The 19,801-nt window shown below is 33.7% G+C and overlaps 2 protein-coding genes across 3 annotated transcripts in view; one reads left to right on the plus strand and one right to left on the minus strand.

Moving 5' to 3' along the window:
- The first annotated feature begins 24 nt into the window (after positions 1 to 24).
- Positions 25 to 12,380, plus strand: LOC139688401 (sodium/bile acid cotransporter 7-like). Its single transcript, XM_071585956.1, has 7 exons — positions 25 to 252; positions 340 to 559; positions 680 to 830; positions 8,915 to 9,167; positions 9,638 to 9,763; positions 11,174 to 11,321; positions 11,605 to 12,380. The coding sequence occupies exons 1-7, from the start codon at positions 150 to 152 to the stop codon at positions 11,642 to 11,644; spliced, it is 1,041 nt and encodes a 346-aa protein (XP_071442057.1). The 5' UTR covers positions 25 to 149; the 3' UTR covers positions 11,645 to 12,380.
- Positions 11,706 to 19,801, minus strand: part of swm (Zinc finger protein swm) — a 38,701-nt gene continuing 30,605 nt past the window's right edge. For both annotated transcript variants that reach the window (XM_071585954.1, XM_071585953.1), the window contains 3 exons: positions 19,271 to 19,415; positions 15,661 to 15,939; positions 11,706 to 12,872 (listed from right to left, as the gene is read on the minus strand). In XM_071585954.1, coding sequence (XP_071442055.1) covers positions 12,795 to 12,872; positions 15,661 to 15,939; positions 19,271 to 19,415 — 502 coding nt within the window. In that variant the 3' untranslated portion in view covers positions 11,706 to 12,794. The remainder of the gene's footprint in view (positions 12,873 to 15,660; positions 15,940 to 19,270; positions 19,416 to 19,801) is intronic.

Here is a 19,801-nt window from a genome sequence, read left to right on the forward strand (position 1 = left end):
TCATTGGTCTGAGAGGAGGTAGAGGGACATGAGGCGTGTCATCGTTAGGAGGCGGAACGTCAAAATGTAGCAGGGATTATGGTTTTTGTGAAATGTCAGCAGATAAAAGTGTGATGTCCACGTATAATCACCATTCATAATATATTAACATGGTGGACCTCGTTGAATTGATTCGCAAAAATTGGTTTTTGGGAGGAGTATTATGTTGCATATTTTTAGCAGAAATTAATCCTGAACTTGGGGCCCGAGGAGGTAACTACCGTTAGAATGGCGTGCGAAGTTCATTAATCTATTAATTACACTGAATTTAAATAATTAGGATAATTGGTTGTTTTGCAGGTCCTTTGAAGCCAGAAATCACTATAAAATATTTAACTGTATCGCTTATATTTTTCATAAGCGGACTGTCCTTACGAACGTCAGAGTTGACAAATGCCATTTATCAAGTGAAGTTGCATTGTTTTATCCAAGTTTTTACTATGATATTAATTCCAATTTTGATGCTGCTCTTAGTGAAATGCCTATCTGTATTTAAAGTTAATGAATGGATTTTAAAAGGGTATGGATGTTACTTTTATGGCAACTGTTTTACTTATCTGATTCGTCCATATATATTAATTGAGAATAAACTCTGAAGAACTGCTTAGCTGTTTGAACTATATTTTACTTTATTTCAAAGGTTACTGACTGTCAGTTGTATGCCTCCTCCAGTCTCCTCGGCTGTTATTTTGACAAGAACTGTTGGGGGTAATGAAGCAGCTGCTATATTTAACTCTGCGTTGGGGAGCCTGTTAGGAGTTATAGTAACTCCGCTTACTCTACTTTATTTCGTATGTTTACATTTTTAAGCCTTCTTTATGATTGTTTTCGAGAAAATAAAACTGGAGAACTAGTTAAGGGCCTTGTAGTCATGAATTAATAATAGGATGCCTTGCATTCTATTACTCCCATTTCTTCTTCGATTTTTTAAATTGACGTAACACTAAAGTATAAAATATTTGCATGCGCCTACTAAAATTACTGATTCTATTTCTCCCAAATCATCTTCAATTTTTTTAAATTGACATAACCATACAATATTTGCATGCACTTCCACCCAAAATTACTGATATAGGGGTTAATTAGCTTTAAGAAATAAAATGGAAGTTATATTTGCATGTTGATACAATATTCATAAAGATCTAGGCTGTAATTAGATAGTGTGTGCACTAAATTGAGTAATAAAATGTATTTGATATGCTGATCAATGTAATGAGACAACCATTCAATCTTTAATATTTCCTCATTGGTGTAAGCACTAAATGTAACGACAGGGAGTATGGATTACAAGCTTTTTATCTTTTCAAAACTATTTATTCCGCCCCATTCAATGCTGCACCTTTCCATATGTTGTGATGATAAGTTTAAAAGCTATGGCTCATGATTGAGAGCATTTATTGGCAGGAAAGTTTGTTTCGATACAATTTTTTTTAAATATTTCATTTCTTCATCCATTACAATGGTGCAATGAAAGAGCTTCTTGATGGCCAAATTAAATGTTATAGCAAGCAGACATTGCTCATATGCATGTCCCTTCTAAGCAGCAAATGAAATATATATTTAATGTTTTCCAACACTTAGCTCAAGAATTTGGTGCATGCTTATCCAAGAAGCTCTATTTAATAATATATACCAATACATATGATATGTACAGTGGTTAATGGTGGAGAATGGGCGACAGATAGTACTATGGAAAGGATAAATTGAGCTTCTTATGGCTGTCTTATGACTGACTATATTGAATTATATTTTCTTAAGCCGTAAAAAGTTCAACCCTTTACAGCATAAGGAAATGTTATTTATTATAGTCAGGTAGTACTTTGGTATGGTTACTAGTATAATCTAACTGGATGTTTCGGAACTTCATGGCATACCACCCTTTGTTCAGAAAAAAAAAAATTGATTTCCTGTGAAAACCTATCTTCTTAAGTGAACAAATAGAAAATTGCATTTAGATTCCTTTTTTATGATTACCTCTATCAGTTCTTGTCATTTCAGAGATTCTCCTCTCTGTACATGAAAAAGGACTCAAAACCTAATGTGAGTGCTCATACAGGGTGCAGCAACTTAACTTCCTTTTTTTTAAAGCGTTTTGGGTTTGCAAAAAGGAAGTTATGTTGCCACACCCTGAATTATGATTTTTTTCAAATCGATTGTTCCCACCAGAATTGAGTGCCTCCCAATGCTGGTAACTAGTAAACAAGCCTTCAGAAGGTTTTTCACTGTTGATAAATAAGGATACAGGCTAAATTCCCCAAGTTCTAATAACGCATATGTCAAAGACATTTAACCGCCAGTGTTGAAATATTTTTTATGATAAAATTCAACTTATTGTCTTGGAGCTGTAGATTTGTTTTATTAAATTTGCAAAAAAAATCAGATATGCCATTTTTGGAATCAATTAAGTTGGTTTTTAAAGTTTCATTTTTAATTTCAATAGGCTTTAGAATCAAGTCAGGGTTCATAAAACATTTGAAAGGCAAAGAATTTCTGTATCAAGCAGCAATGGCCCACCTAAATGTTTCATCATTTTCAATATAACATTGTCCAAGTAGTCTTATCATTTCTTGGATAGCTCCTGTTTTTTTTATTGATTCATTGGCATTTTGAATAGACACTCAGATTTTCTCAGAGGTATGAACTCAGATTTTTGATAGCTCAATGTTGATGATGAATTACGGTGAAGAGGGAATATATTTGGCACCACTTTTTTGTAAATATGCAAGAAAACCCCTGAATCAAACTATAACCACTGGACTATCTAGCACTATCAACATTATTTCGAAACGTTGACAAGATATCCAAGATTCCTTTTTCTTTCAAAATATCTTCCTTTGCATGAAATATTATTCTCCTTTAAGATCATCTCACACATTTTTAGGAAATAATAATTCTTGGTATAACTTTTATTTTATTAATTGTGCAAATGCTACATTAATTAATCAGTTAACAAGTGCTTTAGGACCCATTGTCATCTTGTTTGAATGACGTTGAAAAGAGATTGTTGCTTGCTTAAAAAAATCATTTATAAGTTAGATCCTGTAGTATTGTAGTTATTATGAACCTTTTTCAAATATTTACATAACTGAATGAAACCATAGTTTAAATATTTAGCTCTGTATTGTCTATATCTTTCTTGGGTTCATATTGTTATCGGCATATATGGGCATGTTGTTATCTATCTAATAGAAAATAAAATGCTTTAAATTCCATAAATGCTATTTCTTACTCCAAAATAAAACTTTCTCTATTACTTTGAGTTATTAGAATGGTAATGCCCTGAGGTGAATAGTGGTTTTCCATGAGAAGGCAAAAGACAAACATTAATGAAACTAATAGACTGGGTTAGATACTGGTTAGATAGGTTAGGTTGTTGCTCTGCATTAGATAATGTCTGAAACTAAATGATAGACATCCCCAAAACCACAGTTCCCACTAAGTATAGGCTTTATTTCTTTCCAAGAAACCCATTCTGAATTTTCATTATATTCTGAGAAACATTCAATGAAAATTTTACACAAAATCGATTAGTTTTCAGACCTTAAATCACCTGATATTACAATTTCCAAAATCCCCAACTGTGTCAAGTGAACTGATTAATGTGAGGAAAATGATTGATATTGTTGGATGCAAGTGAGAATGAGTAGTAAGGTCTTATATGGATGGATTTCTTGCAATTACGTAATCACCACACTCAGTATGCATAAAACTCATTTGAGGTGTAGTGTAAGCTATGTCAGTGGTTACATTAGTATTACTATAGTAGTACATTAGTATGCAATTGAAATCATATAATAATATTAATTTATTGTATCCTTATTTTAGTTATTGTCCATTATCAACACACACCTTACCAACTAACACTGATGATGCAATCGATAGGAATAAATGTTAATGAGTAACAGTTTTAAATATTCCTGTTTTTGTGTGGAAAATGTATTCTACATCTCATCTACATTGACATTAAACCCCGCATGCTGCCACAGGGGCATGTGGTGGGGGGTGTTAAGTCATCCCCTGTAATATAGAAAGAAAAGTAGGAAGGAAAATTCTACTGTGAAATGGACATGCAACTCATGGTCTCGACCCCCAAAGATTGTGGGAATGTGACACACTGCAGCAGGCAGGCAGCGGAGGCATCCCTCCCACAGAGAGAGACAAGGGATGGAAGGAGTAACTTGAAAACAAACAAAGTAGGGCAAGGCAATACTATAATGAGCACTACATTATTTAATGGCAGTCCTATGTTGTCATGCAGGGCATGTTAACTGTTCACTGCAAATAGCAAATATTGTGCCAAAACAAGCCTGCAAAGTGATTTATGTGTATAGTAAGCACTAAAAGTTACAGAAACACAATAGAGACATGTGAGAAAATTTATAAAAATTCATGTAAATTGCTGTTTTATTGAAAAAACGATCATGCAATTTGACTTGTGTAATTCCTAATCCATTGAGAGCAATACATTAAATATAAAAAATTCAAATACTTTTTTCACTAGCACTGTTGTCAACTTCTTGTCACAAATTTCAGAAACAATCTAAATTAGTTTGATACATTATATTAATTATTAATCTATCATACTGTGAACAGGGTATTGTATGCATACATTCCTGCCAATGCATACTGGACTTAATCTGATGATATGAGATGCACTTACCTGTCAGCACTTGCTTGTTATGAATTGTAGACATACTTGGCCACTGATCAGTCATAAAGGCCACTGAAGAAACATCTATGAATGGTTTTTCAAAGCCTAACTCCCTCTCATCTTATGCTATGCTTTCTATTATTTTTACTCAATGCCCTCCAGTTGCACCGGATGATACTAAGAACTCTTTAAGACGTGTGTTGATGTTAAAAAAAATAGGCTAAAAGAATTAAATGATTCTAGGCATGCATAATGAATGTGCTTTAAGGGTTGACCCAAGTCAAGACGGTCCATTCCCCTTTGAATAACATTCCTCGTAAAAATTTTTAATTTAGAGTGAAAATTTTCATTTTTTTCCCTTAGCCATACATTGTGTGAAAATTTTCCATTAAAATGTAAAAATCACTCCCAACTCCTAGTGACTCTGTTGCCTTCAACTATCTATTTTAACCCTCTCTCAAGTGTAGATTTATACCCTAGCTCAAGGAAGATCTGCCATTTGCTATTTAAAATCTTTCTTACAATAGTCCATTGTTGTTAGATCATTGTGGCTGTCACTGCATGCATTTATCATTTGTAACTATCATGGCCTCATATATCTATATAATCGTACTGTTTCATACATTTTAAATTATTAAATATATTCCTTTGAAGGTGGGATACATTTTTTTTGTAGTGTCTATTGTGTATGCCCAGGTAATGTTGTCAGCAATCATCTTCCAATTACGCATATGACTTCGAAATACTGTGATGGGGGTAAGTGGGATGCTGTAAATGTTGACATTCAGTATTCTAGTGTTAGTTTTTCCAAATAAAGGCATGGTGTGTAGAATACTTTTTGACTCGGTAACTAATGGTAGGTAGTAATTTTATCTGATGCTGATAATTAAAATTTTGGTCATATTAATGTAATTGTGCAATCAAGTGTTTTTCACATGAACTTGAAGCACTTATTTAGTGTTAACCATTGGCCTATTTCTCAAAAGTATAAGTCACGTCACAACTCATAATTTCTCATGCAGAGACTCAAAATATTTCTCTTCTAACATACATAACATTTTCATTTCAATAGTTTACGTTCTATAAAAAGCTTTTTTGCATTAACAAATTGGCTTAAAAGAGCTAGTAAATAGAATTGTTGCTATGAGAAATTTGGACTTCTTGAAGCAACAGTTCACAGAAAACCACTGCAAAGGAGTGTGTCAGGGGTAATGATGTCACCAACTATCTTCAGAAGGTGCCTTGAACTATTGTCTTCAGGATCCTAACATCTAAATCTCATTTGAAAATGTTTTATAATTTAACAAAAGTCACCCCTTAATTGTTTGTTAATTTTCATCTCAATTATCTTAGAAACACTTGAAGAGACAGCTGTCATGTGCAGTTGATTTAATCTTATGTTGTTGACAATGTTGTGCTCAATTTATGAGAAACATGCTCAAATCTGTTCCTCTCTCACTGCATTCAACAATTAGTTATTCTCCTTAAATGCTAATTGGTGAAAGCTCAATCAGCATGTGAACTACAATTTCATCAACTTAAGAAAATGATGGCACACTGGTACAGCCACGTAGAAATTGCATGGATTAATAAGGCTGAATACCATAACTGTCTTGGCTACTGGCAATACTACTTCAAATTCATTCTCTTTAATCTCAAGGGCCATTCAGAACATCCTCATTAGGCGATTATCCTGGAAAGCTGGCATGGCTAATGTCTTGAAGACCTACGAATGTTGCATAACTTCCAGGATGTCCCCTTTATGCCCTAAAATTTAAGGGGTTTGCGATGAATTTGCCCTGAGTCTTCATGGTTGATGCACATTGATTTGTGATTCTTTGGCAGGAATTTCATGTGTCTTGTTCTGCTGTACTCCTTTTGAACTCTCATTCTCCCAGGCATCACAGCACCTCTTGCCTCAATCCCACCCTCACCTTTTCTCCCCCACCGGCATGTTCTGGGAGCATGCCACTGAGGCCTCTCCCCAAATAATGATGCCAAAATATGCAGCATTGTAAAAATTTAAAATGTCAGTAATCCTGCTTTCTCTGCAGCCCTTTTCATAAAAAGGAGTGCACCAAATGCTCTGATCAGTGAAAGAAAAAATCAAAGATGTTTGTAGGGGATCTTATACATGTATGGTGAACCTCACTTCATGAGCATAATTCATTCTAGAATCTTACTCATAATGTGAAACCCTCATTGAGCAATACAATTTTTCCTATATAAAGTAATTTAAAATGCAATAATACATTCTGTGCCAGCAAAAATAAATTTAGCTTGCTCTTCTGGCCTTAACACTCCATTTAAGGCTGGTGAAGTTTCTGAATGGTAAACATGCGGCGTTTTAATTTTCAAATCGCTGCTTACATTGGCACAAAAAAGTACTGTGGGACAGTCTTTGATCAACTTGTGAGTGGAAAACGCATTCTCCTCAGCTGTTATATAGGTTGCTTTGGCATCTTTTTCCAGAAGAGACCTGTTTTATCACAATTAAAAAACTGTTGCTGTGGGCAACCCTTAAAATCTACAAGTTTCCTAAAGTCGCCAATGAAGTTCTCTGCTGCCTTTGTGCCGGAGCTTGCAGCTTCACCATGCCATACAATTCTGTGGATACCAGTTCTTCATTTAAAGCTCTTAAACTGCCCACGAGTTCCCTCAAATACTTCTTCTTCAGCCGCTGATGATGCTAGCGTCTTCTTAATGAGGTCAGCAAAAATCACTTTCAACTTCTCACAAATGATAGTATCATTTATAGTGTCACATTACAATTACTTTTTATTTATCCATATGAGAAGAGCACAGTCTTTCAAATTCGTTTAGAATGTGACACCAATTGTAAAGATATTCTTGTCACTCCCTTTGAAGCATCTCCTTAATCTTGCCCTTGTTCCTGAGGATGATGCAAATCCAGTAATGTCAACCAATTGTATGTGCGTGCTAGATCAGCCCCATTCACACCTTTTTCTTTCTTTTCAATGATTTTACTTTTCATCTCTACGGTTATTTTTATTCCCTTGTGGATGTCTTCTAACGGCTTTTTCTTCATGGACATTTCTGCAAGGGTTATTTAAATTTGCACAAAAAATCGCCAATAATATATCTGTAACTAGTTTGGAAAAATGAGTGATCACTAATGACACCAAGATGCTAGCAGGGCGAGTGCTAAACACAGAATGAAGCAGCAGGCACACAATCAATATGGGACTTTCTCTCTCCTCATCATGCAAAACATTGTTCGCTAAGGGAGTTTTTTTAAATGTTTTTTGCTCGTTATGTGAAATCCCTGGCATGTGAGGTATTCATTAAGCAACATTCCACTGCGCTGTGCAAGTCACTCCTTGAATGTCACAAGTCTTATGAATACACTACTATGAAGGAAACGGTTACAAAATGCAACTTCAAAATTGCTGTCATGAATATAAACACTGTTAGCACCAAGTTTATGTTGTTCAATACGGACATTTTTAGTAGTGTTTTTAGATTCAGAATTCTAGTTGTCCACAGCAAATTCTAAAACTTTCACCTCATCATGAAGTTTCTTGTTTGCACAGCTAACTTTCAAATCAATTTATATGTAGTTGAACTTTTTTTCATGTTATTATTTATAAAACCAAAAGCAGAATGTATCTTTATTCCAAATTACCTGAAAGGTGGTGGTAGAGTCATTTAGTGAATTGCAATAAACTTAAAAAAGAATTTGCAAGATATGTATTCAGAGAATCTTGCATGTATTGACAACTCATAAGTGTCTATTTTAGTCACTTAAACTTAAGCTAGTGCATATTTTAGAGATTAAAATACTTTTCTAAGTAGTATCTGCTAATTATTTCTATTCTGGTAACTTAAAATTTCTCTTCTTTGTAGAAAAACTAGCTATCATCAGTACTTTCCATCATTTTTCTAATTGTGCTTTTTTCAAAGACTCACATGCATACATTTATCAAGCTCTTCATTCTTATTCTCAAATGATCAACGTTAATTTGAAATGCTTAAACGGCCTAGAGAAAAATCAAAAATAGATACAGCCTTCAAGGGCTTAAATAAATAATTTCTTTTCATGTCTATGTCACATAAAGATGTACAGTAAAGGAAATAAGTCAGCATACCCATTAGTAACCAAGTTATTGGTATCACATGGTGGATTTACTATATCACTGAACACTATAAGAATAGTATTTATGCATTTAACAAAACCCTAAATTCTTTTCCATGTCATGGTAGCTTGGGATGTCCACTTTAGTGCCGTTGTCAAACTGCATGTTTCAATTGGCAACAACGGTCTTAATTCCTCTGGTTCTTGGGCAGTCAGCAAGGCAATTTGAATTTATTGGATTGCGCAAAATTCTCCAATTTAGTGCCCCAATCGGCCAGATCTCACTTCTATTTATCATATATTCAACATTTTGTGATACTTTTGCTGCAAAAGAAGAATCTGGAATGAATGCTGAAGATGTTCTTTCAACATTAGTGATTGGTGAGTGAAAAATTACAATGTATTATTCTATATGCATCATGATGCAACTATGAAGTTCTTTTTTTATTCTGTTGTTGTTGGCATATTAAAAATACTATTTTATATTTTTTTAATTTATTGTTTATAAATATTAGTTTTCGTCCATGTGGGTGTGGCTGGTTACATAATTGAGCCATCTGGATGAATTTCAAAGTCCATATGTTCATGCTAGATGTCTTCCATTCAGCTGAATCAGCTATCTATAGAATTTGGCAAAGCTTTATTAGGAGATGTTTTAAGAATCATTCCAAGAATAAAATTTTAACAAGAATTTATTTGTTAAGTGATAAAAATTTCATTCTATTACTGATATTAATAATTGATACAATTTATTATATGCATTGACACTTTTATTTAGTAGTCTTCATGTCTTCAAGAAATATCGCAATGGTTTTTCATGAATCTTTTTTCTTTTGATCCTTGAAAACCAGTTCTTGGTGTCCAAATATTTCTCCTTTACCTGGCGTTTGCTGTAGCATCCAGATTTGGAGAGTGGTTTTCACCTTCAGATGTGGTCACAATATTGTTCTGTGCCACCCACAAATCATTGACATTAGGTAAGTTAATCATTTTTTAGCTCCTTTCATTGGATTGTCTGTAAAAGAATGCAGCATGTTAATTTTTAAGGTAACAAGCTTTTGTAAGGTCCCAGTACATTATAAGAAAAAAGAGAGAAAACCTGGCCCACCAATGGGTAAGAGGAGGACTACAATGACCCGTGTCTGAAGCTTGATGCATACGATACACGATAAAATGAAATTGAAAGAAAAAAATCAGTTCCAGTCACCAGAACTACTAGGGAGTGTGTTGCCCAAACTCCAGGAAGTAAAATAAATGCTATTCTGAGTAATTTAAACACCCCATGCTCTAAGAGCTGCGCTTTCATTTTCAAAGCACATTAATTAATAAAACATTCATGAAAACCAAAAATTCATATCACTTCAGTAAAACATCTATATCTTCATTGGGATCCATATGATTAATGATTTAAAGTAAATGCATACAGTGGATCTTTGCCAGCATATTTTCCTCGCAAGTGCATCCATCCCTGGTCCTTGTCTGAAATTGCATAAATAATTGTTGATGACATGTTTTGGTCACCTCTTTTATACATTCAATGATAGATAAAACCCTGGCCCTAGTTTGCACATTTTAATGATTACTGCTTAGAATTCTGGGTCCCTTCAAAATCATGCATGCTACCAAGGGTCCACTGTACTACCAAAGAAAAATGTAAAACCAAAAACACATCAGGACAGATAGAATAGAATAACAACTGCATACTTGTTTGTCAAGACATTTTGTTCCTTTATCTCAGCTTATAATTCCTAGGAAGAAACAATTGAGAATAATGTATCAAGGGAAGTTGAATGGTGTATTATGAGTTAACAACAGAAAATATTTAACATATTGGGGAACATATCATATATCCCTGATTTTGAAACTAAACATAGGTTTGACGCTTGTGATTAAATTAAAAATGATAAAAATGTCAGCCGATGAAGTATCATAATATAACTTAAATTTTACTGTTGTTAATTGAGAATAAATGCCTCATTAGGATGGATGATAACAATTTCCTGAGTAACAGTTCAAACACAATGGTTTTATTTTTTATTATTTCAGTTGCACAATGCCAGTGTTGCTGCACTTTGTGGACAATTAGCTTCAGGTCGCAGTGTTCATCAAAATTTTAAAATCTAGTTTCAATGAATGTATTTTACATAACTAAGCAATAATTCTGGAGAAAATAATATAAATTGTTGAGGCTGTTAAATTACCCTATAATAGTGTAAATTACTGTCGGGTACTATTCAAAATTAAAAATTTTCAATATCCAATATCTTAAAAAAAAGTCCATTCTTAATGAACCATAATAAACATAGCAAAATTGAAGACAAAGCAATATTAGCTAATAGATATCTAAAATTAATGCCACTCATGTATAAAAATACCTGTTCTTGTAGGGATTCCAATGCTTCGAATTCTATTTGGTGGATACTCGCATCTAGCACAGATCTCACTCCCTCTCCTCATTTATCACCCCACTCAAATTCTGCTTGGGGGGATGCTTGCGACTCAGCTTGGTCCCTGGTTGCGCCACACTCGTTCAAGGTAAAATTAAATATAAATTTTGTTATTTAATAAATCATACAAACACTATATGGTTAAATTTCAGTTATAATATCTGTGGAAGAAGTTATGATTAGAATTATTCTAAATAGTGAAAATAATAAAGTTTTTAGTAACTTTTTCTTCAGAGTGGTTCAATTACATACTTTCTAAACATAGGAATGAGAATAATTTCAGGGCCTAATAATAAATGTTTCTCAAAATTCAAAATGCTGCATTGAGCCATAATTAATCATTATTAACAATAATTTTCTGTGCATTGCAGGTACCATCTTCCACAGAGCATAAGAAGCAGAAATCATTAGTACTTACCCACTCGCCTGATTTAATCTTACCATGATGCATCATTGAAGACATGGTGGAAGAGTTTTGTTAAGCATTTGTTTTTGTGGGAACAAGTTTTTTTTTTTTTTGACCAAGAAACTTTGGCTTGGTTATCTTATATTCTTAAGTTATTTTTTTTTTAACACTGTACAAAATGTGGTGGTCTGATATGGTACCTCTTTTCCACATCTTTTTTTCTTAAATTCTTTTTTTTTCTTGTATTTTTTTCCTGTTTTTGATTTTATTTTTTCATGCATTATTTTCTTTTTCATACTGACATCCATAGCAATACTCACAATAGCAGTATAATTACCATGTGGCTCTCAGGACTAGAATTTTGTTGTTACCTTTACATCCTCCAAAGCCACTATTAACATGATCTCTTAAATTATATATAAATTTTGTACACATCCAAGTATTCACTTCAATGTTAAGACAAAAACAAGTAGACTATTAAGGCCACACACAATTCACATATATAAAGACAATCAAACACAGTAAAATTAACCATAAAATATGTTAACCATAACATAGTTCACTGGACACTTAACTCATTGCATCTCATGTTGGAAATTAATTTATCTCATTGTTAAGGTTTTGAAAACATGTATATGCCAAAAAATATTTCAAGAATTGTATTAGAGCAAAAACGAAGAGTTTCATTTTTATACCAAACTAAAAAAATATGAACTGAATAAACTCAAAACATTAAAACAGTACAGTTGTAATCAATGATCATTTGAGTTGTGTGTTGATGTTTGATCGTCTTTTTTTTCCCTTAGAGATGGAAAGTGTAAGGAGTGCTAGTGGTTTTGTACAAATGCAAACAAAAATAGTTTTAGTGTGTGTTCAAAAACCTAGACCAAAGACAGGAAACATTAGAAAGCATTCCTAATGTCAATGGCAATGCTTAGGCACCTCAAAATGCACTGATTATTAATGAAATGGTAACATCAGTGACAGAGATGATCAAGTCCAGTGGCACATTAAATAACTCGATGAAAAATAGGCAGGACAGAAGCAGATTCAGCTATCGGCCCTCAATCTTGTCTCAATCAGAATGTCTTGATCTAAAACATGTGCATGACAGGAAAGGCAAAAGTTTTCGTGCTCATTGCACGAGCACTAATGCTATCGCCTCCAACTTCGGTCTTCACCATCTTCTTCCTCCTCCTCCTCTTCATCAGGCAAAAGGACATCAACAGCACCCTGTGGGACACATGCGTGAATATTAAAATCAATTCCTTTTCAATATCCAATGACTAAATAATTAATAAAAGCAAAAACCGCAAAATAAATTAAATGACTTGAGTCATTATCGGCAAATTTGCCTGATGCCTTGACTACATTGCATTGAGCACATGGCTAACTTTTTGAAATCAATACTGTTTATAAGTACAAGGCAGTAACATATTGAAATGTAATGAAATAATTGACTTTGTAATTCCACACACTTTATTTAAAAACACACGACCCAGGTTTCGACGTTGAACGTCATCTGGGTTGAACGTCGAAACCTGGGTCGTGTGTTTTTAAATAAAGTGTGTGGAATTACAAAGTCAATTATTTCATTACATTTCAATATGTTATGCAAATTCCACAAAGTTACGCCTGAGACAACAAATTTTAACAAGGCAGTAAGACAAATTTTTCTGTCAAATATATTAACTTCACTCCTTAGCTTGAGAATTAAAAAAATAAGCATAAGTTTTACAAAATAACAAAACTCCACAATTCATGATACATGCAAAATAGCATAATGATTTGATAAACAAATACATTTGGAATAATTAGTTACAATGAAAGGTGATGCTTCACGAAAAATTTTTTGTATCAGTTTTGCTACTTGTGACAGAATTATTCCAAAGTCACTAGTATTACTGAACTATACATCTAATTTTGTCACTTAATTAAATGCCAAATATAAGTTTTCATTGGCCTGAAAAGCAAGAAATATCTTGGTTTGTCCACAAATACATAAAGCAATATCTCCTTAAACTTCAAATTTAATAAGCTGGTAACACATAGAGCACTTTCTGTTTGAATAGATGAAGAGAAGAAGATTATTAAATAACCAGATATTGGAGATACTACTCAAAATAGCCAAGGGATGAATTTATAAGTCATTTTTAAGCCCAGTAAATCATATTTTCCAGAATATTTTATACACTCAGAATATCTGTAACGTTAAAAATGTCATTTTATTTCAAAACTCCTTTCACTCTAAAACCAGCAGTCTTCCTTTCAATGTAAACGTTAAAAATTTTTAATTTCCCATAATCGATGACACTGTTGCATCACCAGTATTTCTGAAACACAGTGAGTCAAACAAGGCAAGAATTCTATCTTTAATATTATATTTTGCCAAATTAACTTTTCTAAGATTGTGTCATTTACATGTAAATTAGCAAACTTTTCCCACCAATTACCACTAATTTTAACCATTTATTACTACAATTTTGCGGCAGATCTTTCTTTTGAGCTATTCTTTCATACTTCTAATGCTGGTATTCACTTTGACTTTTTAACAGTATCTTTTTTTGGGGCACAAGATACAAATTTGTAATCATACAATATGATCAGTTAAAATGCACATAATGCATTTACAATATGCACAATTATACACTAAACTCTCAGTCATCCATGAGTGGATTATTCATTTAGCAGATTATCTGTGCTGCTCTCTTCACAGCACTTGGATATTTTAATAAAATTACACTCTTCAAAATAATTTAAAATTTTTAAATAATTTTCTGAAAATACAAATTTTAAATGCCTAGGATTTCTTAATAGGTTTTAATTTCACATAATCAAAAGTTGTCAATAGTATGTTAAGTTTTAATTAAAACATTTTTATACCATCCATACTCTCCCACTATTCATTTACACTGCATTTATTAGCCCCAAGAATCCCTTATCCTCCTTTACAGTGAGCAAATGCATAGTTTCACTAAGCAACAAATAAGTCATTAAATATCTTCACCGCTTTATTTTAATTTGTATAATAAGAGTATATAAATATTTGCATTTGCAATCCTTTTTAAAATTCACCCTTCACCGGTCATTTATTTTTTCCTATCTGGCTTCGTGATTGGTTTAGCTTTCTGAAAACAATATTCTGCTATTCATTTTATAATATTTCTATGCTCTTGTAAATATATTTTTTAACCTTCATATAATTGATGAAAATGGAAAAAATGTACTTTTCTTTGCTAAAAATTTCTTTAATTTACCACACACAATGAAAAAGTAGAGTTTTTGTGCATATTTGCTTTTATCACAACAATATTTTCTGCATAGTTTGGTTATCTGTCATATAAATAATTTCTAAAGTTACCATAGGATGATACCTCATGAGAAAAATGTGAGCCTGGTTGACCTAATGTTACAGCTCTCTAAGTTTATCATGCATTCATTCATAATCAACTGAAATATGGAATCGCAAGATGAGGACACACTTAACATTCCATTCGCCTCTTCAAGCTGCAAAAATGGGTAGTGAGAAAACTACTAGGTAAAGTTCCAAGGGCAAGTAATTGTAGGCCTTACTGTAAAAAATTCACACTTTACTTTTCCCTGTATGCATATTTTTCATTATATTATCATTACTCCACAATGTTTAGATTCCAATTAGAATAGATCTGCCCTGAACCACAACAATGAAAAGGTAATCAAACCTGTGTATAATATTTAGCCACAAAACCTTGGCAAATAGTTAATGGTTTCTGGCGTAACTTTATGGAACCGTTGGATCGTAGTCTTCCGTGGCGTTCAGGATTCGTGGATGTCTCCATTTTCCGGGTTCCCTGTCTGTCTGTCTTAGTGTAAACTGTCGTCAACCATGACAACCAACGCGGCGGGAACCCGGAAAATGGAGACATCCACGAATTTATGGAACCGATTCATTATAAATAAATGAAAGGACTAACTTTGTAGTTCCACACGAAAGTGTGGAACTACAAAGTTAGTCCTTTCATTTACTTGGCAAATAGCTTACCTCTTCTTCTTCCTCTACATCTGCATTCTCCTCCTCCTCCTCTTCCTCTTCTCCGTCAGCCACACCCCGGCCAATGACTCCTTGTCTGCCAGGGCTGACATCTGTACCATTCCCTTCTGTGCTATTGCCTCCTTCAGACCACCAGGTGAGTGAAAGGAGCCTGTCTTGAAATACCCTGCCTTGCAGCAATGCTCCCTCTGCTTCCTTTCTGGTCCGATAGTTTATCACCAATGATGGAGTGCTTTCATCACTTGCATAATCCACCAGTTCACCAAATTGCTGAAATGAAATAATTGAGATTTTCTCAACCTGCAGGAGGCCAAAGATCTAACCCTAGAGAAAACTTCTATAATGATTTCTAAATCATTGACAGGATTTTTTTTCAATCTTTTCTAAATAAAATTTTGAATCAAACTGCATAGGATTTACAATGTATTCATCAGGAATTGGAGAGCCCCATTTCCTCACTCTATGTACTTTTAAGTAACTAGTGAAGAGCCCAGGGGATATCACGCTACAATTACGCTTGCATGCTCTCTATCAATGATGGAGAGGAGATCTGAGCTGGAATCAGCAATATTCCCAATTCAGCATGATTGAGTACCAGACAAGGGCAGTTCAATAAAGAGTGACAATTTTTTTATTTTCATTATTAATAGTGCAAACATTTAATTCACTAAAGTTACAGAACTATCACTGAAAGCACTTGAAGATAGTTGGGCGGGATAATCGGGATAATCTGCTGGAATTGTTTTTTATGCTAATTCAGTCATAAACCTATGGTAGTAAAACTTAAAACGAGTGATACTGATAACATTTCTGTAAGATCCATACCAATTGAGTCAGCCTTACTGCATTCACCAACTGTTCAACAATGAGGCAGCTCTCGCTCAAAATGAACAACCAGTTTAACTTACTATTTTAAAATGACTTAAAAAATGTCTTTGAGTGATGTCTCTAGTAATGACCAAAGCAAAGAATGGTACTAACACACAAATCTCCATGAAGGAACCCGCAGTAACTACAAATGGATCTGTAACCGATGTTCCCAATGATATATCAACTTCTAAAGCAGATTTTTGTGAGTTGTTACCAGACAAGAGAGATATTTTTAAGAATCTTAGAGGAAGACTTTTATTCTTTTTAGAGGAAGGTGAAAGTGAATAACTCTCAAATTGCAAGCACTAATTTAGTTAATGGCTCTTTGACTAGTTCTCTTTGTTTCGCATGAGTTTCTTATGATAATCTCAGTAGATGATGTAGCAACAATGGCAGACAAGGTCTGCAGACATCTTGAGAGGTTATTTGATCTTAAGTGTATTTCATGTGACGAGATTCATGGTAAGAGTCATTACTGGCCATTTAAACTCAACATCGACTCCAACATTTGTCAAATTGAAGAATCCTGATACTTGCCAGTTGACATTGGAGTCAGTCAATTCTAAAGCCATTTTTCTAAAGAAGCTACTCTGGAAAATGGTGCTTCCCAATTGCCTCATAACAAGGATGCAAACTTGAATCATACGTGATGAAGAACTAGTTCCCACACAAGGCAGAATTCTCTGTCCATAAGGTTAGAAATACAGCTAGATGACCATCATTCTGACATTTTGTGCTTATGAATGTGAGCATTGGTTAGTGAGCCACAAATTTCTTCGACTTACTGGCTATAGAATTTTGGCTGTGTTCTGGCAATCCTATTTAGAAATGGTGGTGTTCATGGTACTTGCTTTCCACATTTCAGAGAGTTCAGCTTATGTTTTATACTATGAATATTTGTTAGAAGAGCGTGATTTTGTATCTTCTATTTCCACTTTGAATGTTCACAGATTTGCTGGAACTCTCTGTTCTTTAAACAGGCCACCTATGGGAAAACATTAAAATGTTTTGGGGCAGACTTCAAAGTCTCTAATCTCTAAACTTTGGCTAATGGACAAAATTTATTTCATGAGTCAATAAATGAAATACCTGGCAATTTTAGTAAAACTAATTGCATGGCTATGGATGAATATAGAGTAAGGAAGAAGCAATACCATCAAGTGTTGTGCTCAGCAACATGTTAATAAATAAAAAATAATGACTGAAGGATCATTGGTGCTGAAAATAAATATAGAGTAATTTGGAACATTATTGATTCTTCCAGAAATTAACCCAGGGTATAGTCTTGACTACAGATAAAGGATCCATTAATAAGTATACTTACTACTTTGTCCCAACTTGCTTCCAATCTTTCCTATCAATTTCAACCCAATTCTACTCCAAAAAACAACTGTTCCTCAAATTGAGCAAACTTTTCTAATTGAAAAGAGGCTCCTGAATTGAGCAATTCAGGAGCCTCTTCCTTATTAATGAATCATTTAGGTTGAGATTGTTTTCAAGGTTTCACACAAGAATCCCCCTTTTTAAGAAACATGGTGATACCCACAGAAATACCATCAACAAAAATTTAGGCATTGATAAATCTGCTAAACCAACAATATAAAATATTTAATAATGTTTTCCACACAGTTTTTTTCTCACTTATTGGCTTCTAACCTCCTTTCACCATTTCAGCATAGTTTTAGGAGACATAGATCTCCCTCCTCAGCTACCAATCACGTAATAACTCTGATATTAAATGCCCTTAATCAGAAAATGGATATTACAGCAATGTTCTTTGATTTCTTTAAAGCTTTCAACCATGTTGTCCACCAACTACTTCTAATGAACCTTAACAAGAAGGGTGTCTGTAAAAATGACAACCAACTGCACACGTAAAATATTGATTAAAAACTTAAAATTTCTTATAAATGGGACACCTTTTCAGCATTTTTAGAGGACCACTAGTGTACATTAGTTTTATTTATATGTGGTTAAAGATAAGTGAGAGCAAATTAAATAAGTAACCTAATGACCACTAATGGGTTCAGAAATATTAATGCTGTGAGAGATACATAGACATTGAAGAAGAAAGGAGTGAGATTCCTTCAACTTGTTCCATGGATTTTGTTAACATTACCACTTTAAAATGGGATAAAACATTTTCAGCCTTTACTGACCATTTGTTGTATGAGAGGAAATATTTATCAGGGATATTATAATTTGCCACAGTTATCAGAGTTAAATCCTCTTATGACAAAGACATGCTCCATCAAAAAATCAGTCATCAACTGGACTGATTTAGGCTCAATAGTTGAAAGGTCGGAGTACATATTAAAGTTATGATTCAAACATAACCATAAACTAATTATTAGAAAACATGCATGGCAGAATTAATATATTCACAAATTCTAGAGCTTTCTGTTCATTGATTTAGCAGTGAATCATAGATACTATTGAGGCAAGCTGCATGTGGAGTGTTAGGCTCAATATTTTTTTTAAGAATACAAGTGTCTAAAGAATTGAAGTTTCCAATAATTAATACGCTAACTGTAATCTGAGAGAAATATTGACACTAAAATTCACTAAATGCAATCAGCATGAGAAGTCATCATAGTATTCCTGGACTTCTTACAGCAAGAACCACATTATATAATCACTAACTTATGCAATTAACAACACAATCAGCTACACAATAGTGTAGAGCAGTTAAAGAACTATTTTCATTCACCTAAAAAGTAAATTTACTTACTGCAAAGTGGGCTAAAACCTCCTGCTTTTCATCAGCTTCATGGCCAGAAACAAGTATTTTAGTGGGTCGGTGGTCCACAGACGTATGAGCGTGATGAACATGGTGTTGACTACTTAAAACTAGATGACTATGGTGCCCCCTTCCTCTGTTAATATGAAATCAGGAGATTGATATGTAAACAACATAATGGAATGCATGTAATCAACAATTATTAACTAAAAGTAGTTACCATATATCCTGGCTTATAAGATGCACTGGCACATAAGATGCACTGTGATTTTTCAGGTTAGAATTTACACTCAAGAAGACTACAGCACTAGCAATCTCACCCACCTTCTTTTTTCAATCATTCACCAGCATACCATGGATTTCATCTCCAGAGTTGTGACCTCAACAGGGTGTTTAGAATGCTCAGAGTCACCTGTCCCTTGTGCTTACATGGCCACTCTAAAAATTTTGAAACCACTTATAAAACATTTAATTGAATGTGCAGGATCACTATTTTGCAAAAAGGTTTCTCTCCGGTATCTT

This window comes from Hetaerina americana, unplaced genomic scaffold (assembly GCF_022747635.1).
Source record: "Hetaerina americana unplaced genomic scaffold, ioHetAmer1.1.p SCAF_2, whole genome shotgun sequence".
NCBI lineage: Eukaryota > Metazoa > Arthropoda > Insecta > Odonata > Calopterygidae > Hetaerina > Hetaerina americana.